This window comes from Hakea prostrata, chromosome 8 (genome assembly GCF_041222555.1).
Source record: "Hakea prostrata isolate BN-2017 chromosome 8, UWA_Hpros_2, whole genome shotgun sequence".
Taxonomy (NCBI): Eukaryota; Viridiplantae; Streptophyta; class Magnoliopsida; order Proteales; family Proteaceae; genus Hakea; species Hakea prostrata.
In genome coordinates this window covers 44238037-44261167 of record NC_142607.1, presented here as the reverse complement: position 1 = coordinate 44261167, position 23131 = coordinate 44238037, and the positions used below count along the sequence as shown (strand labels likewise).

At 38.3% G+C, this 23131-nt stretch overlaps 2 protein-coding genes and 1 pseudogene across 2 annotated transcripts; 2 read left to right on the top strand and 1 right to left on the bottom strand.

Annotated features, from left to right (window-relative positions):
- Positions 1-5770: 5770 nt before the first annotated feature.
- On the top strand, positions 5771-7889 carry AZG1 (AZA-guanine resistant1). The gene has a single exon (XM_089166099.1). It carries the CDS (start codon positions 6001-6003, stop codon positions 7741-7743), a length of 1743 nt encoding a protein of 580 aa, XP_089022225.1. The 5' UTR covers positions 5771-6000; the 3' UTR covers positions 7744-7889.
- Positions 7890-11140: 3251 nt separating this feature from the next.
- On the top strand, positions 11141-16507 carry LSF2 (dual specificity protein phosphatase (DsPTP1) family protein). The gene is made up of 4 exons (XM_089166563.1): positions 11141-11481; positions 12308-12513; positions 15443-15613; positions 15901-16507. Exons 1-4 carry the CDS (start codon positions 11217-11219, stop codon positions 16102-16104), a joined length of 846 nt encoding a protein of 281 aa, XP_089022689.1. The 5' UTR covers positions 11141-11216; the 3' UTR covers positions 16105-16507.
- A 3958-nt stretch (positions 16508-20465) lies between these two features.
- LOC149008079 (CBL-interacting serine/threonine-protein kinase 11 pseudogene) lies at positions 20466-22284 on the bottom strand (annotated as a pseudogene).
- Positions 22285-23131: the final 847 nt, after the last annotated feature.

Sequence of the window (23131 nt, the reverse complement as noted above, 5' to 3'; positions counted from 1 at the left end):
AATTGTGTTTAATATGTGATTATATTGTTTTCATATGACACCCTAACATAGAATGTCAACACAAAATTAGGTCCTAACCATGTCATTACATGACATTTGTTAAGTTACTTAAGAATAAAGTTTTGTTGTAAGGTATATCCTATCTATTAAGAACAAAATTGAAACAAAAATTTATTTATTTATTAACTTTTTTTTTTTGGGTAAAGTTGTCATTGAATTCACATTAGGCTTTGAGGGTGAGATTGAATCATAGAGTCTTCTTCAACAAGTGCTAGATTGCACATAGGCTATCCAAAGCCTACTTGTGGCAGATCAATTTCAATGGTGCTAGATTGCACAAAGGCTAGATTGATTTCAGTGCTACGTAATTAATGCACACCATTGTGCTGCGAACTGTCGATATTTCGATCTCGATCGCCCGTTTCTCAAAAGTATGAAAAAACACACTTTTTGAAAATGGACGATCGAGATCTTAATCTTGACCGTTAATTGCGTAGTATCCAAGTAATTTCTGGTTCACAAAATGAAGATGACGTACCATTAAAAATATAAAAACTTGTAAGAAAAAAAGTCAAACTTTAAATCCAATTCTCCAAGTAAGCTACTTTTCAATTATTTACTTATAAGACTATGACCTCCAATAAGGGAACAAAGCCCACAAATTTTGACTGGCAAAAAAAAGAGAAAAAGAGAAAAAAGTTAACTACTTCAGATCGAATGTTTAAAATTTCTTACCTGCTGAATAAATGATAAATCAGACAATAATGATGTTTTCATGCTTTCACATTGTCCAGGCAGGAAAACAATATGATGTGAAACGGGTTCATTTAGCTAGTAGAAATTTAATAATGGGATTAAACATGATTAATTAGTAACCTTAATCTCCAGCATGCATGCATGGAGGAAGCAAACGTGCTCATTTCTTAACAGAAAGTGAAGAATTATATGATCACAAGCTAAGAAAAAAAAAAAAAAAAAAAAAAAAAGCCTTCCTGATTAGAGAATTCCTGATGATATCTTATTTCTATAAACCTCAAAAGAAAGATTTATGTCTGAAGCACTTTAGCATGATTCATAATCATCTTAATTGGTGAACTAGACGTGATTATAGAAGGTCCTTTATGTGCTTTGGAAGTTGGGTTTCATAGAATTATTATAGAATTGGACAATTTTGTTGTTGTTCAAGCTTTGAACGATGGAGATGTTGTTTCGTTGGCTGCTACTTTGGTGGTGGCTGACATTTTGACACTTGTTGCACCACTAGTCATTGTTCTTTTCTTTTATATTCCGCGCTCTACTGATATTGTAGCGGACTCTTTGGCCCTATGTGACCTCTCTTGTGGTTCCAAGTTCAGTTAGCCTGTGAGCTCTCCCTGGGGCCTTAGTTTGTGCTTGTACTGGAACCGGGCTTTTGTTCAACCTCCTTAAATCCTAATGAATAAATGTCTTTCCTCCAAAAAAAAAATCATCTATAACACAACTAAGCTTTCATATATGTTGGAATTGGTAAATCAGATTTGTGACCCAATAGGACCCAGATTAGAAAATTAAAATCTTCAAAAGATGGAGGATACATGAATTCAAGCACTCAACTAAAAGTAGAAAATGAGAGAGCTCTGAATTTTAAATGACACCCTTTGTGGATGTGGTGAGATGCGTAAGCTGATTCCAACAAATCTTAGTTTGAAAAGAAAAAATTATATATTTATTTATTTAACATAAGTTGAGGTTAGTAAGAATAACTAGTGATTAAGAAGGGAAGAAATCTTAATGTGGTGGATTCTGATCTGTCAGATGCATCTTTTAGAAAGCCATTTGAAATTCACTAATCCAGATTTGGATTGGTCTTGCTGTATGACGATTTCTTATTATCTTGTTATAAGCCTTTATGAAAAAAAGAACAGAAAGAGAAAATTTTAAATTAGATCTAATGGTTTAGATGGCCCCATATAATCTAAATAAAGGTTTTTTTCCCCCTTAGTAAATAGTCTTAATACACAAATGTCTACATGCAAGTTGTGTTCATATTTGATTACATGAAATACCATAGGCATTACTAACGGGTAAGAAACAAGAATTTGATTGGTTATTTGGTTTGAGTATTTTTCACACTGTCAGTGTGACATCAATGGTTTTTGACATATCAAAGGTTGATGGATTCCTAGTTATACATTAAGATAGTAGATTCTCTCTCTCTCATTTCATTTTTTCATTTTTAAGAACTTTCATTTCAAACAGCAAGAAAGGGATATACCTCCAACAGCTTGGAGGCCCATAGTATAACATGACCACTCAGTCTTCCTTTTCAAAGTGAGGGCTCGTTGGGCTAGGGAGTGGGCATTTCTAATATCCTCCCTAGAAAGGTATAGGAGAGAACAAGCTTCAAACTCCTCGTACAACACCGTAATATCCTTCACAATGGGGGCTACAAATAAAGGAGATACTTGAGAGTCTTGGCCGTGGAAAAGATGGATGAGTTCCTCACAATCAGAGTAGACTTTAGCTTTGGAAATGTGATTCTAAAGGGCACACCATAAAGCTGCTCTCATTGCCATTGCTTCACTTGTGAGAACATGCTCAAACATAGCAATTTCAGAGAAAGCCTCCTGTTGTTGCAGAATTCAGTCTCCCCTGGTCGAATGCTTGAACCTACAAAAATGTGTTCGACCAGTGTGGTCGAGTATCGTCTCCGACAAACAAGTTAGTTCAGACGAACAAAGGAATCAAGCTCAATCTCTCAGTGTATTCAAAAACTTAAGAGTTCATACCTTGTGTCAAGGACGATACATCCTTATATAGCTCTTAGTCGTAGGTTACCTGTAAAACTCTTATTTAGAGTTGTGGTAGGATTCTATCTCCCTTGGTATAGATGGACTTTACTTGGATTATATTGGTAGAGTTCGAGATGGACTTCTTCCTTTATCTCTCATGACCTTTATTCTTATCCAAACTTATCCTTTGAGTTGAGACGGGTTGTGTTATGGGGGTCTGGTCGGATAACATGTTCGACCACAATAGAACCGCAGGATCAGCCACCCATAACACCATATCTCATTACAAACACTGATGAATTCGAGTTTGCTTGACCTCTTCCCATCAACTTCTTAAAAGTGACTCAAAAGGTCTATCCACCCAACCAGAAGACCCTTTAGCAACTCCGAAACCTGCATGAACGGGTTCCTACCCAAGGCTTGAGATATTAAATGTCCCTACTGCTCAAGAACGCCCCCTCCCAGCCATGGATCAAACCAAACAAGTGAATCTTCACAATTTGCAATAAGGGCGGGGGGGGGGAAAAATGGAAAATGGGGGGGGGCCCCGGGGGGGGGGGGGGGGGGGGGGGGGGGGGGGGCAAGGTGCCAAATGTCGTTGGAGTGCTACGTCTCGCGGTTGAACCTCAGGGGGGGATTTGGTTTGTGATTGCTGAACTAGATGCAATCTTGTGGGAACAGGAACAGACAAAGTGGAATGGTCGTGTAAATACTGGTGGATCACAAACTGGGCCCAACATGAGGAAGGATTAGATGCAATTAACCATATCTGCCTCATCAACACATCACTATTCCGTTCATAGATGTTGCACAACCCTAATCCTACCTCTTCCTTTGGCATACAAACAGTCTTCCAAGCCACTCTATGAGTGCCTCTATCCCCTACCACAGAAACTTCGCCATCAACCCCTTTAGGATGTGAACAATCTTCTGAGGCATCCGGAAAAAAGAAAGCCAGTACCTAATAATACCACCAAGGACAAACTTGACAAGAGTCAATCTACCAGCGTAAGAAAGGGTTATTTCCTTCCACGCATTGAGCCGACCCTCGGCCTTCACACCAACCGGACATAATCTTCTTCATTACTATTAACACAACTTTTGAAATCACATATCTAATGTGGGCTATGATAGTGAAGTTACATGTCCATAGTCCAAAATGTGATTATGTGATATAGTAAAAGACAAAAAATAAAGGTAAAAAAGATTGAAGATCTCTCTTTTTGTAGAGAGATAATGGTCCTTACTCCTTAGTGATTAATTAATTTGCTATTAGGTGATGATATTATTAATGAGATTGATTAATTTTGTAATTCATTAATAAAATAATATTGTTGAGTTATTTGGATTAGGTAAGATATCCAACTTTAGACTTTATAACATACAAGGAATTCATGGGATATCAAAGACACTTGTCATCGTGTTATTGGATACCTAAAACACTCGAAACTTTGTTTCCCACCCAAAGTGGACAAGTCATATTATGTATAAAAGAAGAGGGGAGAGAGTACTCCACGATTGTGACTTCTCCCATTAATTTTAAACAGATACTCCACTCTCCTTGTTTCTTGATAGTAGCTAGAATATTTTTAAAAGCTCTAGTGTAGAAAATTCTTTATATTTATATTTCATGTATCTCATATGGTCTCAAACAGAATCGATTGAAAAAATCGATATTATATTTAGTTGAAGTGAAGACTTTTATAGATTATTGTGTTTCAATATGAAATACTTACGACGTTGAAATTTCAAAAACTCAGATGGTCAAGGAAAATGGCTCCAAATTCAAACCAAATTTTCAAAAAAGTATACATTCACATTAGAAAGGTAAGAGTAGAAAAAAGAACCACATTTTTGAGGAGAATATGAGATAGTATTATTATATGGTTATATGGTTAATTAATTACAATTTGGTCGCTTCAAACTTATAACCACTATCAGAAAAAGTTGACTCTTCACATATTATTTTGTAAAATTTTCTTTGTCAACCCTTGAGTTACCTCCAAATATTCACGTCACCTCCTAAATTATCTAATTTATCAGATAAATTTACTATTATTTTTAAATTAGTAATTTTATATTAAAGATGGAGACTATTACATATAGGGAGCATCAAACTCATGACTTCGTTACTAAGAAGTGCAGGTCATTTCATTACTAGTGAATAACCCTTTCATGATCAGACCTTCAAGTATCAAAACAATTTTTTTACCTACCCATTTCCAATATTATCCTTATATCTTAAATTTAAAGGTAGCATTCATAAATTATATAATCTTTATGTTCAAAATAAAAACACAATTTTAACGTGGTTCGATCTTTATTGTGAAGTCTACGTCCACGGTGAAATTCCCAATCAACTGTTTTCTGAGGAGAGAGCTTTCATTATCTTTAAATAGAGATGGTAGTATATATGATGTGATATTTTACAATAAGTAGAGTTCTACAAGTAAATGAACTTTATAATGAGTGGGATTATTAGTCTTTATGTTACACTGAAAGACTAATATCCGATAACACAAGTTTTGTGAAAATTTATAATTGAGAGAAGAGAGTCAGAGAGAGTTACAAATAGTAGCAGAAGAAGAACAAAGATTTATTCGTTTAAAGGGTTTTTTTTTTTTTTTTTTAAAGATAATTAATTTACTTACATCAGCACTTAAATAATGATTTCACAATGATAGGAGTTTGTATTTTCTAACAAATAAACCGTCTAGCAGGACCAGCTGGGTATACAAGTGGAGAGCAGCACAAAGGGTAAACAAAGTCTATTGGTTACAAGCGGGTCCCACGTATGGAGTCTATTGGTTGCAAGTGGGCCCCAATGTGGAGTCCTGTTGGGTTACGACTTACTAGTGGGTCCCACTACGTGGATTCCCATGGTCGACGTGCGATCTATCGAGATTCATTCACACCAGCGCGGCAGCGCCAGTCTCTAAGGTCAAATACGACTACAGCCTCCAGGGTGGTTCGCATGAATTCGCAGGGAGACCCAGAGTCACAAATGGGAGTTGAGTTGCGATGCACCATAACATCTCCCACCTGTAGCTGAAACTTGAAAGATCCCCCTTCTCTGGTGGAATCTTTGAATCCCATTCCTGTTTAGTCTCTGTTTCATGCAAAAACACACAATGCAGGTATAAGAGGGCAAGAGCTGAGATCTGCCATATTTCTTTCCCCTCAAAGAGATTCGACCCTGTTGAGTGTGTGTTTCTCTGTTGAATCATCCATGGAGACTCGATCACGTTCTTCAGTGTCTTCCATGACTTCTCGTCTCAATTCCTTCGTCGACAACGGTCCAGTCGGAAAGCGATTCAAAGTTAAGGAAAGAGGTTCAAGCTTCACCACCGAGCTTCGTGCCGGCACAGCCACCTTCCTAACCATGGCTTACATCCTCGCCGTCAACGCAAGCATCCTCACTGATTCCGGCGGAACCTGCTCCGTTTCCGACTGCGTCCCTCTCTGCAGCGACAACTCCGTATCTGTCTCCAACTGCGCAGCCAACAACCTCACCGTGATTCAACCCGATGAGTCCTGCAAATTCGACCCAGTCAATCCGGGTTACACAGCTTGCCTCGACCGAGTCCGACGAGATCTCATCGTTGCCACCATCGCTTCTTCACTAATCGGCTGTGTAATCATGGGTTCCTTCGCTAATCTCCCTTTAGGTTTGGCTCCTGGTATGGGTACCAACGCTTACTTCGCCTACTCCGTCGTCGGCTTTCACGGCTCCGGCAACGTTTCTTATAGAACTGCTTTAGCAGCAGTTTTCATAGAAGGGTTGATTTTTCTCCTCATATCTGCAATTGGATTAAGAGCCAAACTAGCAAAACTCGTTCCCAAACCAATCCGAATTTCTTCTTCCGCTGGAATCGGTCTGTTCCTCGCTTTTATCGGTCTTCAAAGCAGCCAAGGTCTCGGCCTCGTTAGCTTCAGTTCATCCACCCTTGTCACAATCGGTGCTTGCCCTGCTAAGTCACAAGTGGCAGTCGCTCCGGTAGTAACGTATCCGAACGGCACTGTCAGTCTCATGCCGGGTGGCACGGTTTCGGGTGGTATTCTCTGCTTACACGACAAGATGTTGAGCCCAACTTTCTGGCTTGGCGCGTTGGGTTTCGTTATCATTGCTTATTGCCTTGTGAAGAACATCAAAGGAGCGATGATATACGGTATAGTGTTTGTAACAGCCGTTTCATGGTTCCGGAACACCCAAGTCACTGCTTTCCCCGACACCGACTCGGGTAATTCGGCCTATCAATACTTCAAGAAAGTAGTTGACGTTCATGCCATCAAGAGCACGGCAGGTGCGTTAAGCTTCAAGGGTATAGGTACAGGGTCATTTTGGGAATCTTTGGTTACTTTCCTATACGTAGACATACTCGATACGACCGGCACGCTTTACTCCATGGCCCGGTTTGCCGGTTTTGTTGATACAAACGGCGATTTCGAGGGTCAATATTTCGCGTTCATGTCGGATGCTACAGCCATAGTGGTTGGATCGTTGTTGGGGACTTCACCTGTAACGGCGTTTATAGAGTCGTCGACGGGAATAAGAGAAGGTGGAAGAACGGGACTGACGGCGTTAACGGTGGCGGGTTATTTTTTCTTGTCGTTCTTCTTTACGCCGCTGTTGGCTTCTATACCTGCATGGGCGGTAGGATCACCGTTGATTTTAGTTGGGGTGTTGATGATGAAATCTGTGGTGGAGATTGAATGGAATGATATGAGAGAGGCTATACCAGCGTTTGTGACAATAATCTTGATGCCTATGACTTATTCGATAGCGTATGGATTGGTGGGTGGAATCGGAACTTACATTGTTTTGCATTTGTGGGATTGGGGAGAAGAGTTCTTGGTGATGTATGGGATTATTGGGAAAGGAAGGGAGAAAAGCAGGGTAGATGAGTCAAATCGGTCTGATATTGAAGATGGAGAGAGGAGGCCATCATCTGAAGTTCAATTAACAGTTTAATTTTTGCCCATTAACACATAATCTGCATACTGGTTTATTTTTTAAACATTTTCTTGCTGTATTTTTCTTGGTAATTATTATAGTGGATAGTGAAGAAATGTGGAAAGGCAATTTTATTTGTGAAAAAATGTAATTTTTGTATTGTATAGTACTGTTAATTTTTTCTTGGTAAAAATTCTTTTTCTTGAGATCAAGTAGAATACTAATAAAAGCTAAATATAACATTTTGAGAAGTTGAATGCGATTAGGTTATGAATGAATTTACTTCAAACACGTTAGTATAATTTTTCTCTATGTGAATAATGTTTCTGAAATATTATATATTTGCCAAAGAGATGCTTACAATCCTCTTCGACTTTCAAAATAAGATGAGAGGACTGACATTTTTCTGAAATGGACGACGACCAAGATTGAAATCTTTATTGATCTAAACCGTTTGCTGCAAGTGCTGCGCAATTAGTAATTTTCAAATAAGATACTAGAGAGGTCATGATACACACGCCAAATACTCCATAAATTCCGACAAACCACTAAAAACAATGAGTTTTATTTATTTATTTCTTAAGGGTCAATGATGAGGTTTATTGACCCATTGGGAGAAGAATAATTAGGTAAAAAAAAATATATTCCATAAATGCATACTTAAAAGTTGGGTTTTGATTTAGGTGAGCTGTCTAAGTTTGCTTACGCATTAGTTAAAAGTTAGGGTTTGATGTAGGTGAGTTGTCCAAGTTCATGTGAAATTTCAGAGAATTTAATTGGAGACTAGAGACTTTATTAAGGTAAAATCATAAAATGAAATGTTCCTATAAGGATATTTGATAATAACTTCATATATATTTAATCCAAAAGATATACAATAAAATTATGGAACTTTATCAGTGAAATTCACATCAACCAACAATTAATACGACAATTAGACAAAATCATGCGGTAAAAAGGTAATTGGAATCATGTAGTAGAAATACTGTCTAAGGACATGTTATAGACACGATTGACACCAATGTCTAGCTGGCATTTTCCATTATAATGTTTTGGTGGGCCCATGAAGCTGGATATTGCAAATACAAGAAGAAGCATAATTATAAGGAATGTTTGAGCTTCGTTTACCTTTAGACAACAAAAATCTGAATGGAACTCAAGTATTGGTTTCAAAGATGGGCTTCACCAAGGGAGCAAACGAGCCTAATAGAACCATCAAGAATGTTGAGGTGTTGGCCCACACACCAAGGACACCTAGCGAGCCCAATTTGGAGCAAGTCACATCGTGGGACTTGGAAGTGGAAGGTTGGGAAGAATTGGCAAAGAGCAAAATTGATTGATGATGTGCCCATCTAACTCAATTGTTGTCTATGGAGTCGTAAGCAATGACGTATCCACTAGTGAGCTGTGCGGAGATCTTTTCCACCCAACCTGCCCGTGTCTGCATTCCCTCCCATTCACATAAGGCCAGACACAGGGTAAGCACAGACAGATGGTTGCCCGTGTTTGCATTCCCTCCCATTCACATAAGGCCAGACACAGGGTAAGCACAGACAGGTTTGGTGGAGACAATCTGAATCCAAATGAAAGGATGGGGGGTTATTATATGTACTATTAGGGAAGATCGAATTCTGACCTTTCTATGTTAGTCATTGCCAATTGAACAGACCTTTAGTGTTCACAAATCTTTTAGTAATACAAATTCATAGAGACCTATAGCTAAGAAGCTAAAGATTTTATCGTGGAGCGGAAAAACACCCCCTTATATAATCGAGAATCCTTGTTGATGATATACATCAATTCTCTCACTCTTCTATGGTAAATGTTGATGGTTTTTCACATTTTGCAACAAAATTTGGAAACAAATATGTGGACATCATAGAAAGATGGAAATTCACGCCAACAATGTGTATCACAAAATAAATTTTGTTGGATGAATATGAATGTTTGACATGGTAGTCAAACCATAACTAACCATTGACATCTCTTTAACATTGAAACGTATAAGAATGATTTTACATAAAATTTGATTTGATATCCCTATCAGTAATTGTTATTGATAAGTAAAAAATAAAGGTCAATCAGATCAAATCATAGTTGATGTAATCTCTTTGATTGGGACCGATTCTAGAAGTAAACCCATAGGTACCTTGAGCATGAAGGAACTCGACGGTTACAAAAAGAAATGTGACCCCGCCAAGTTCGAGATAGACAATCGTGTTCCATATGAAAACTGTAATTAACTCAGATTAAGGGCCTATGATCATACAACAACAAATGAGACTTGTGAATTGATCTAATGGTTGGTAATGAAAGGTAAACCTTATATAAATCAAAGAATAACAAAAAAAAAAATGTAATTGAATTGTTTTCCTCTATTCCATCCTTCAATTAAGCTTTGCAACTCGATACTCAACCATAAATTGTTATTAAATGCATGCTACCAAATTTCAAGGTCCGACATGTGGACCTATGTCGCCGTGTCGGTGCCCGGCAACATAGCCGACATGGCGATAAAGTTCGACATGTTGGGCGACTTTCAATCTCCGTCGGACCGTCTCTCTCTGTTAAAGGCTTAAAGCACGATGATGTTGTGAAAGATCAGAAAGTGTGATATTGTGGAGTAAACCCGAGCATATTTTAGCACTTCAACGAAAGGGCTATCCGTAAAAAGCTTCTACTTCTCTTCATCTGCTCCAGCAACTTTGGCCGTTTCTCGAATCACAATGGTTACTCTAGAGTTTGGGGATGGGTTCGTGTTGCTCACTTGCTCCTCAGAATCTGCTGCTAATCACGCTGATCAAAACACTGCTGCTGCGATCTTTTGCAGCCACAATAGCACGGCAGAGGTGGTCTTGCACAAGCATCATACCAACATACCCCTCTCGGGACCGGTGGGCTGCAAGGTTCTAGTTTGGGTGGAGGTGGTTCTGGGCCTTCTAGCTTGGGTGCCGGAGGTGGGGGTGGAGGTGGTTCTGTCGAAGGTCGTCTAGAAAGTCGACTGTCGGCGATATATCGCCGATAAAAAGAATAAATCGTGTTGCTGGGGTTAGCGACACGGCGAAAAATTGTCATGCGTCGGCGACACACGGTTCAATACTTCAATGCCAAATTTACAATTATAAACTTTTTTGGGCCGGAGGCCCATTTCGATCGCATGCAAGTTGCGTCGAGATACAGTTTCATGCGAAAAGCTTGCTTTACTCATGAGTCATAGAGTTGCAATTCATGTAAGTTTCCTCTTTTGCCCAAGTTGGCTGGCCCGGTTGGTGTTCTTCTACCGTTCTAATTCCGTAATTCCCCAGGCTAACGTCAAGAGTTACCAACAATGCCAACTGCACCCGCGCGTGATTGTACGCGTGTGGTCCGAATTGCTCCATGGCCGTCCGTGAAGTGGGCGTTGAACTTTTTGCATTCGTTTTTTGGTTTGGGGTCACCCTGAAAGAATCCTGTTCGAATCTGAAAAAGGGTAGAAGAGAAAGGTGGAGAAAATGGGCGCTGTTACTAACGGTTTTTTCTCAACAGTCATCAGAATCCAACCAGAAGATGAGCTCTTCTATTCTAGAAACAGACGATTCTGCGGTTCCATGGTTTCCATAAAATCGTCTAGAATGAGTAGAATTTCCTGCAGAGTTTCAGGTGGTGGGCTCGAAAATAATCCCACAGCAACCGGTACCCGTGGGACCAAGATGGAAGAGTATAACACTGCCATGAAGAGAATGATGAGGAACCCATATGAATACCATCATGATCTTGGTGAGCCTTTTCTTCTCCTCTCAATCCCTCTTCACCTTTCATTCATTTTTTCCAAAATTTCTTTCCTGCTCGATCGGACTCAACTTACTCTGATAATGCTATGCTAAAAATCCCTCTTGATATTAACACGACTGACATGGTATTTCCCCCAATTGTTTTATTTGTAATGAATTGATTTTTGTCCTTGTACTTGATTTCGTGACTCGTATCCTGAGAGATAGTGTTATTCTGTGATCTCATGCTTAACTAGTTGATTGGATCTGTTTTTTTTTTTTGTGTGTGTGTGTGTTGTGTGGACAACTGCAAAACAAGTTCGCCTGGTGTACTCTTATCACTATCCAGCAATTGTGAAAAGTGGTTTATTTACTTACTAACATTTTTTGGGGAGGTGGGTTGGTGGGAGAGAGGGGGAAGGAGAAGGTTATGGATGATAAGTGTGGTACCCTGTCCATTTAACTTTTTCTCTTTCTGTTGAAAGGATCAAATCTAGTTTCTTCTATATTTTGTTGTTCCCACTCATGAGTTCTGTTCATCAGTACAATTGTAACTGTAGCTGATGTTTGAATCAATTTCTTGTTCCTATAAGAAGCATTTGTGCCACTTCTGCTAAATGGTGGCTTATAATATAACTGTACTATTACTCTCTCTCTCCATATAAAATTCAAAGCAAGATCATCTCGAAGGGCTCTGAAAGGAAGGTTTTTCTAAATTCTTGAAACTGCTTACCTATGTTCATATTTTAGGATGTTGTTATTTGGTGACTTTGAGTTTTATATGATTCCATTCTCTCTCTTCTAATATCTCTGGGTTTGTTTCCTGCTCTCAGGCATGAACTATACCCACATAACTCACAATTTAATTGTGGGTTCTCAGCCTCAGAAGCCTGAAGACATAGATCATCTAAAGCAGCAGGAGAATGTGGCTTACATTCTAAACTTGCAGCAGGATAAGGACATTGAGTATTGGGGAATTGACTTGCACTCCATTGTCAACCGGTGTAAAGATCTCGGAATTCGTCACATGAGAAGGCCTGTAAGCTAATTACATCTATTCTATTAATGTTGAGAATTTGATTTGTCAACAATTTAGGAACAAGATCCTTTATTTCGAGCATCCATGGTGCCTGTACAACAGGTCCTGTGGAGTTCTACCACGATGTTTGTGTCATTGTGGTACAGAGAAATATGTTGCTCAAAATGTGGTGGGTCCCGTATATATCTTCTTGGCTGAAACCAACCATCCAGGATGTTCTGTATTTCTGTTACACTACTCTACATTGGCATGGTCCATTGGAGCCCATAAAGTAAACAACTGATTTTTGGTCAGCATCAGTTAGTTGAGGGTTGGCCTTATATCTTTAGTTTTTCCAGTTTTTACTCAATAGTCTTTAACTTGGTTTTCATTTTGTATCATATCAACCACTGTTGCCGAGGAGTTGATTGGATTGATCTGTTGACCAGTTTTTACATTGATTTGTAGTCTCATATAGCAATTTCCTTTGCCAAAGATAATTGTTATCATGGTGATGTTCAGAGTACTCTTCTTAATCTATGAATTTTCTATTTGAGTAGCAACTGTTCTCTGTTTTTTGATGTTCCACTGAGGGTCCATGATATTTCATGTGATTCTGCTGCAGATAAAATTACCTACTTTAATTAAACTCCTATGATCCCCTCACATGTACTTGCTCTATATTCAAATTTTTATGTATTATCTCATTTATATATCAATTGCAGCATCTTCAATGATATTGAAGATTAAATCATCCAAACTCAAATATGCTAGGCTACTGATCCTATCATCCTATAAATTAGTCTTCTAGGGGACATGATCCTTTGCTGACACGAAATCCCTTTCATGTTTTTCCCATTCTGTTGATTGTTATGAAAGATCATCTGCAGAGTAGGCTCACTCAACAACCGCCAACACCTTACAATTAATTGGTCATGACTTCAACGGTTCAACACTCCTGGGTCTACTCCCCCCTCCCCCCCCCCAAAAAAAAAAAAAAAAAAAAAAAAAAAAAAAAAAAAAAAAAAAAAATATATATATATATATATATATATATATATATATATATTGTAGAAGGAATTGATAAATTGCAAAGTGAACTTGTAAATTTGTAGCATATATCAACCTGCTTTTTAACACCTCTTTAAGGCAACCATATCTTTCCAGTGATGATTGACTTTATTTCCTTCTGTTGAATGGAACAACTGATTAGTGATTACAATTGGCATGCATGACTCTTCTTTCATACCAATTTGATGTCCACTGTGTGACTCTGTGAAAAGATGCAGTACAGATTGAGAAAATCGTACAGTGGATCTAGAAAGAAATCTTCATTTTACTCTTGGTCAGAGTCAGGAATGCTAACTGCCAAGTTCATGTGTGAGATTGGGTTGCTTAAGATGGCTATTATGGTGCTCTTGGATAAGCAAGTTATAATAGTTTCAAGGTGGCTTGCATTTTTTATATCTCATATCTCTGACAGATATAATCATTGGATAGGAGTCTAATGAATAGAAGAATTGTAGGCATCATAAAATGAACTATATATCAGGAAACAGATCAGCAATTACCCACAAAGAGAGTTGCACACCTTGTTTGTTGGACAAAACATGTCAATTTTAACTTTTAGTCGAGGAATTGTAGGCATCATAAAATGAACTATATATCAGGAAACAGATCAGCAATTACCCACAAAGAGAGTTGCACACCTTGTTTGTTGGACAAAACATGTCAATTTTAACTTTTAGTCGAGGAATTTATGGACTTCTTTTGTCATAATTTGAAGTGTACAGAATCCCCAACACAACAAAATAATAATAAAGTGTATGGGATCTCAAGAGGGAAGCTACTGGTCTTTATTAACTTCAGTTTGCCCCTGTTGTATATTGACTGTGTGAGTACATACAGTTATCATGGGGCTAGAATCCTTTGCCAGTTGCGCTCCATATGGCTCTTCTAGGGCTCATAGATGTTAGTACAGCATTCAATTGAGATTTTACCCTAGTTCATGGGAAATTGGCCAACTAAAAGTACATCTTCAGGGGCACCACCACTTAGAAATGCAATTTCCCTCCATTTATACATTACATATAGAAAACTAGTGTAACTGTTACTTCTCACTGTTTCTTATTTTAATAGAAATGACCTGTTACCCAAAAAATATAGAAAACTACATGAGAGTTTCAGTTGGTGTTTCAGCTACTATGTTAGCTAGATATTGTAATAAGATAACAACAATACAGCTTTTGAATATGGAATCTGTCTAAAAATTGAGCCTTTCAGAAATAATATGAGCCTTTCAGTTGGGGAATGTGTTGACATTATTGTGGAATAAAAAAGGAGAAAATGGAGAAATTATTTTTTGCTTCTTTCAAGAAAAGTCTATTGCACATGCCCTATTCCCACGGTGAAGCTTCTAGATATAAAGAGCTGAGCATCTTTTGGTTTCTATTTTGGCAAGTTCTATGTTCCAGTGCGGCAGATCAGTTATGGACATTGTGGCATCTCATCAATGTGTTATATGGATGGTTCTTTGTGCATTTTGTGTTTCCTGTTTTGCTTCTTAAACCTTGTTTGGCATAGAATGGTTCTACGTGTCGTGAAGAATGACAAATAGTTGGGGAAAACAATGACTTGTGTCTTGTGGAAGTGCAGCCATATTCTATTTAATAAGAAAAATAAGGAAATTACAAAATATATTCCTATGACTATAGTGAGTTATAAATATACGCAAAAGCTCAAAGCTAACATTAGAACAGCTTGCAACCTTCTAAGGTAGTTCATTATTGGGAAAGAGAACGGAAAATCATGAGGGTAGTTTTTGAAGCTCTTGGACATTTTGCTTTTTCACCGTGTAAATCAGTTGTTGTCATAGAGAAAAATAATCAGTCATTTTTTTTCTTCTTTTGACTTTATTTTCGAATGGACTGAGAGATGATACTGTTTGCAGGCTAGGGATTTTGATCCAGATTCCCTAAGGAATACATTACCTAAATCTGTTTCTTCATTGGAATGGGCCATATCAGAGGGGAAAGGAAGAGTTTATGTACACTGTACAGCTGGATTGGGAAGAGCCCCTGCTGTTGCAATTGCGTATATGTTCTGGTTCTGTGATATGAATGTAAGTCTAATCTCTGCTGTATTTGGCCTATCCTTCGGCCTTTCTTTGGTTTCATCACTCAATTTATTTGCATTTTGTGTGTAAATCTCTCTCTCCTTAGTTAAACTTACATGGGATTTTAAAACTTAGTACTCAACTTCCAGCTGGCTGTTTTGAAACCTTGGTGTTCATTCTACAAAAATCATGGGAGTTTTTTAGTCATTTCAAATTCCAGACTGTGATGCTCATGTCAATGACTTTTATCTTTGGGACCTATTTTCTGATCATAAGGTGTGTTCATGAAGCAGTTAAATACAGCATATGAAAAGCTTACTTCAAAGAGGCCATGTGGACCAAATAAAAGAGCAATACGTGGAGCCACTTATGACCTGGCGAAAAATGATCCATGGAAAGAGCCCTTTGAGAGCCTTCCTGAACAAGCTTTCGAGGGTATAGCAGGTTGGGAGCGGAACTTGATTCAAGAACGAGTAAGAGCCCTCCGTGGAACTTGAAAATGCAGGGGAAGTCCATTTAAACCCCTCTTTTCTTGTGGCCTTGTGTACCTCTGATGTAACCAGAGGAGAGGTATTATCTAATATCAATGCAAGTTCAAGATATAAGATGTCATAAGTTGTCTGGAGTTCTTACCAGAAGTCAAGAGATTCTTTCAAGTTGAACAGCTGAAAGCTTCTTGAACAACATTCATTAGGACATTGCATGATGAATACTGTTTCAATTGTACCTTAAGAAACTTCAATTACTTTCAGTCTTTTAGTCTAAAATCCCATGATATAGAACCTTTGGACCAACATTATCAGTTCACACGTAGTTATTGTGGTAGCTAAATTCTCATGGTTGCACTGATAGAATGGTTTAGTGGGGTTTGATGAGTTATACATGATGGCACTATATTGGTTGAAAAGTGATGGCCATGGAGGTGGAGGGAACAGTACCATAGCAGTGAGATCTGAAGTTACTCTCTGAACATTCCCTCTTTTCAGCCACATTCCCCTTATTAGCAAAACTCTGAAACCCCAAGTTATCCATCTACAATTCCTAGATTGCACTTACTGATCATTTTTGTGATCAACTATTCATTTCTAGACTTGTGAAAGTAACATAAGGAGGTTATTTGTGAGCATTAACTTTTGGGTTGGAGTTAATGATGAATCTTAAAGGATCAAAACACAAATGTAAAATGAATTCCTTCTCTAGAGGTGAAGGCAAACTTAAGCTCATTTTAATCATCACTGTGGGATTTCTGCGTAATTAAAAACTGATCCACAATAGGAGAATGAAACTCAAAAGTGAAAGGTTATGGGTTTGGAGTTAATGATGAATCCTATATAGGATCAAATCACAAATGTAGCATGAATTTCTTCTGTAGAGGTGAAGGGAAGCTTAAGCTCATTCTAATAATCACTGTGGGATTTCTGCTTAATTCAAAACTGATCCACAATAAGAGAATGGAACTCAAAAGTGAAAGGTTATGGGTTCTTTGTTGGCCTTCCTCTAAACCATAAAGCTATATCATCCATGCGATCACATCATTCAAATGAATCTGATGTTTCAAGCTTCTTCACTGCAGAAGGAAATCATGGTGAGATTCATCATATATGACAATGAATAATGACTTGGTGGGCAAGGAAACTGAAGAAGACGGTAAGAAAAAAACCAAGAGAAGAAGGCATGGAATTTGCTTCACCAGTTCTGTAATCTGGCCAACTTGTTCAAAAACCTTTGCTTCACCAGTTACTGAAATTTGGCCAACGTGTTCAAAAACACCAAGCAAGGCATGAAGAATCCAAGCCCAGCTAGCTCAGTTGGCAGTGGACCTTGTGCTGGCGTGGCTGGAGAATCCTGGTGGGGTTTTACTTATCTAGCAAGTTTCAACTGTGTCCAACCTGCCATGTCAGTTCATCCTAGAGTATGATGCGTGAACCACTCATGAAACCCCCAAAGTCTCAAACTAGGAAATTGCTCGAGTGAAAAAATTATATAGTATCTTCAGCAAATGACCGACTGAGATTTCAATTTCGACCATCTATTTTTAAAAATGTGTTCGCAGCATGGTGCTGTGTAAGTCGAGCCCCCAAAACCAATACGAGAACTTCAATATGCTCAAAATTTTTGACCAGGACTTATGGATGCAAGTCACATTCTAATCATAATGTATGATTTTAAGAGCCATCATTTAATATTTAATCTTTAAGTCATTTCAAATAATTATAAAGTGCCAATTTAATATTTTAAAATCATTTATAATTAGACAAAACCAATTTGATCATCATTGTCATCATCATGATAGTTGAGTATACTTGTCGAAGTGGACACCATCTATTTAAATATTTTCGAAATCAAATATTATATTATGAAGCTCAGTAGCTCTTAATATATACTTTTCATATTTCTTCTAACTAGTCTTTATGCTAGTTTAAGAATATGACTTATGAAAAAAAAAAAAATTCATCCACCTACTATACGTATAACTCTAGTTAAAGTATTCAGTCAATCAAGTTGATTGGTAAAAATAAAATAAAAATCATGTATAATAGCCTAACCTTTTGGATCATGAGTCTTTAAATTTGGGCCCATTAATCAAACTGTTATACCGCAGTTATTAATGTATGACGATGTCATTATGATATTGGATGGAAGTTTGGATATTTTTTCAAAGAAATTTTCTTAGTGAGTGCTCAATGAATTATAAAATTTAATCATATAAAATATTTTAATCAAAAAAAATAAAAATGAACTTAATGCGTACCTTTAGATAAGAATATTATATGTATTAAATCTTATTACTAGTTCAACACGCATTAAAAATTCTCACTAAAAAAGAATTCTAGTAGATTAGATGGATGCTCAAACCTGATTCGCACAAAATATAAAATGGCACCAACATCATACTTGTAAGGGATGATCATTGACATTTTGAGTTTTTTTTCTTCTTTTTTTCTTAAATAGTTGGAGGCAAGTTTCTAAACCGCACCACCCCTCAGAAAAAAAAAAAAAAAAAAAAAAAAAAAAAAAGAAGAAGAAAGAAAGAAAAAGAAAAGAAAAAAAAGAAAAGAAAAAGAAAGAATAGAAACCCAAGTGGAAGTCTTTATTGCTTCACGGGTTTGATCACTTTTTGTTGCTCATGCCTTATGATTCATGGTTTTGTCCACTTTTTTAAAGGTCTCACATGAATACGGCTAGTGTTTACCACTTGACGAAACAACATAAAATCAGAAATTGCTTCCATTCCATAGCTCAATCATTCCACGGTTTTTTTTTCTTTCCAAGGAGGTGTTACATATATAGGGTAAAATTGATCATGATCGATTGCCTTGTTGAGTTGATAATCAAATGCTTAACTTCTTAGTTTTATAATTAACGTGACTGTATTTTCTTCAAATTGCCTTCTTACTTGTATAAGAGAAAATTGGATAAAATTTTATTTCTTGAAAAATTACTCTTCAACTCAAATTGTTGAGAGACACTTCATTTCAAAAGAGAGTCTTCTGTAATTTTTGACTATTCACTTAAATAGGCTTAAATTACACTTGGGCTCATTTTGCACTTTTTATAAAATTATCTACTCTTAATTTTTCTGTTAATTTAAAACTAATGTGACCATTTGTCCATAATATATCAGTAAATATAAATTTTATTTTGTTATATTTTGAATTTTTTTAATTTACAAAAATAAGCCCCTATAACTCCCTACGCCATTTGAAAGGAGTTCCTGCAAAAACCAGAAAGATCAGTTCCTGCACGTTTCACCATGGCATATGCACGAGGTTCTCTCGCGCCCTCTTTCTCTCTCTTATTCCATGACTTCCTATTAAAATTCCCCATTTCTGAATCAGAAGAACTGAATCAGAGCATCTTCTTAAACTCTGAATGGTTTAATGGCGATCTGATGTGCAGTCTCACCATCGACCCAGAGACGGTCTCTTTAAGCTGAACGACGTCTCCGCCGTTTTCAACGCCGTTCCTGCCATTGCTTCAGTCTCCTATGGTTTCTAACACAAGCGCGTCTCCTCCCTGGGCTTTGTTTTGGTGCTCTCTCTCCCTATATATCGCTCTCCCCAGAACTATAGAACATTCCGAACTCTTTGGCTAACACAATTTATCTTTTGAAATTGCAAGTCAAAACCCTTTTCTCTTCCTTCTGAAATTGGAGCCAAAAAAGTTCAGGATGATCTTACACTCTTCTGGATTTCCTGCCCTGTTGCTGTTCACGAATCCTTTTTCCAATTGATACAGGCAGAGAAGCAGGAATCAGGTAACGCTGCCAACGGATTTGATGGAATCGGAGAGGATCGTGGATGATGCTGATGAAGAAGAAGACGGAGATGACGAGGTTGAAGTCGTGGTCGAGGTTTCGTCATTGTCGTCTTGTTGTTGTGATTGTATGCGACGACACCAACAATTGAGTGTGAGCAACAAAACGCCGGAGACGGCAGCGCGAGCAGAAGCTTGCGACGAAACGCCGGCTCACCGGTCTCACCCGCCATTTACAGATTTGATGTTCAGGATGACCTTCCTCTACAATTTATTTATTTATTTTATTTTTTGTAAATCAGAAATTCAGATGAGATGTTTTTTTGTTGTTTTTATTTATAATGCAAACCAAACTGCATAAATTAATTAAAGAAACACAACTACGAAAGAGGAAAAAAATATACCCCCTTCCCAGTTACAACTTACAAACCTCGCAAACAGACTTGGATACTCTGTCCTTATCATTTGTTGACCATGGCAAATCTTCACCATGACTGGTAATTATAAGTTGTTTTCCTGCTTTTAATAATTTTCACGTGTAACACACACAAAGGTCTGAGAGAACAATGGAAACCCGACCAAACAAGATTCAATGTACCTGAATCGAAGTTCATCTGAATTCAAAAGTCACAGAATATATACAACAGCACAAGCTGTGCTTAACAATGAAAACATAAAAAATAAAAAAAGAATCGGGCAAAAACAGACGATAGCCAAACCCAATTCTTGAAGTTGGTTTCTTTATGTTTTGATGTTATTATTTTTGTTCTTTTTCTTTTTTCTTCTTATCCTTTGGGGTTTTCGTTATTAACTTCGAATATTACAGACAGAGACATAAATTATGATTAATCAAAACACATCCGAGTTCGATGTTCTCACCCGGAAGAACGCTCAGCATATGTTCTGGAAGGTCATGATGTAGAAGCAATGTCACCGGCAACTCGTGATTCCTGCCGGTAAACCAAGTTGCTCAGCTCCGGTAGTATTTTCGTAGTCCAAACCCCTTCGCTGGATTCGATATCACCGCCCTTCTTCTTCACATCAACCACCACTAGAGTTTCCGTCAACCTGTAAACTTCGACTTTAATCAGCAAATAAGCTTTTTGCATACCAATTAAGCTTTCATTCTTCTTTCTCACCGACATCCCCTCTCGTTTCCCAACTTCCTGTAGTTTCTCGACGATTCTCTCCGGTGCCTGTGCTGACAAGAATTTCCTACCATCGACAGGGTTGTCGGATTCATTAAATAGACCGGACAAGTCGAATCCGGAGGAGAAGGAGATTATGTCGAAGGCGTTCAAGAACTGGTTGCTCTGTTCGTTTTTATCCGGTTTGGATTCGAAGAATTCGTCGTCGTCTTCGTGAAATTTGAGCTCTTTAATTCCTCCCTTTCTGAACCAGTTATCTCGGGTGATTTCGTGGACGGTGATTCGAGTCTCCGGATTGGTGTCTAGGAGCCGAGACAACAATCGTCGAAGCTCCACGGAGAACCACCTAGGGGAGCGATATTCTCCTCTGTAGATCTTCTTGTACATTTTCATGAGATTTGGATCATTGAAGGGGAGATAACCAGCATTCAACACATAGAGAATGATGCCGCAGGACCAGATATCCACCTTGGATCCATCGTAACCTTTCTTGGCGAGAATCTCAGGAGCCACATAGGCCGGCGTGCCGCACAGGGTGTGTAGAAGGCCGTCGTCGTGGATCTGCTCGGCGATGGCGCTGAGACCGAAATCAGATACCTTGAGATCGCCGTTTTCATCGAGGAGGAGATTTTCCGGTTTGAGATCTCTGTGGAAAACACCATGAGAATGACAGTAACCGATGGCGGAGATCAATTGCTGGAAGTAGCGGCGGCTGAGATCCTCATCGAGACGGCCTTTGGCGATCTTAGAGAAGAGTTCACCGCCTTTGATGAATTCAAGTACGAAATAGATCTTAGTTTTGGTGGCGAGAACTTCGTAGAGCTTAACGATTCTAGGATGACGCATACGGCGCATGATAGAGATCTCGCGCTTGATGTGAGGGACTAAACCTCCTTTGACAACCTTGCGTTTACTGATGGTTTTAATGGCGACGCTCTGGCCAGACCTAATGTTTCTGGCATGGTAGACCTTACCAAAAGCTCCACAACCGAGAAGCTTTCCAAGCTCATATTTGCCAAACAGTGCATTCTGCGGTGGTGACAATTCGCTGCCGCTGGCGCTGGCGCCGGCGGCGGTCTCCAGCTGTGCGTCACCATCGAGCTGTTCAATCTCTGGCATTAAGAACCAGAGATCGAACCTTCTAGTTTAGCTGCAAACGACGGTCGCAGGAAGCGATATAAGTAGCTTCCTAGAGAGAGAGAGAGAGAGAGCGTTTGGTGTTAAGAGAGAGAGGAGATAGTTGCAGAGAAGGAAGGCGTTGAGTGTAAGACAGAGGAGATGAGAACGACGAATGCGGTTATTCGGAATTTAAAAGGAGGGAGGAGAGAGGAGGAAATGAAGGAGCCATACACGTGTCGATTGCTTAGTTGTGATGAATGACTGTTTTTAAAAGCTTACGAATGAATTACCGCTTGGCTCTTCCTCCGCGTTGTGTGCTCGTGAGGTCTACTTGGAAAGGAAATGTGCAACACGTATCCATACTGCAATAAGGCGTCTGAAACACAGTGAGAGAGAGAGTGGCGTATCGTATCGTCCGACAGAGAAAAAAGTGTAGCGAGTCGTAAATGATTAAGCAAATCTCTGAACCTTGCTTTGGTTCACGAGAGATTATGGATTCACCCCGAGATAAACTATCCGATTACCGATTGGTCAACCATTTTAAAGACACAAAAATGTTTAATACATTATTTTAACCAGGTAATTTTCTGTCAATTATCCAGTTACCAATTACCAATTTCTTAATTAGAATCCGGTTGTTTATCCGTCGGATACAAATACTTTACATTAAAAAAAATTTCAGATAGAAACATTTTTAAATGAATACGAATGCGAACTCAAAGGCGGATTTTGGCTATCCATTTATGGGTTTGTTGCCAGGGGACGTGATTCATTGTGGCCAATTACCTTTGAATCGTTGCTGTGCATTTTAACTTTTAATTAGATTTTCTGGTTACCTTGCTCGTTGGCAATATTACAAGAATATTCTTATTAAGAAAAAAAAAAAAAAAAAAAGAATTACATAGACAACACTAGTAAGGCTTTACACCCTGAATATCCTGAGTTGATCTTAATCTTGTCGGTAAAGTTAGGATGAGTTAGGTTATATTTAATTTGAAGT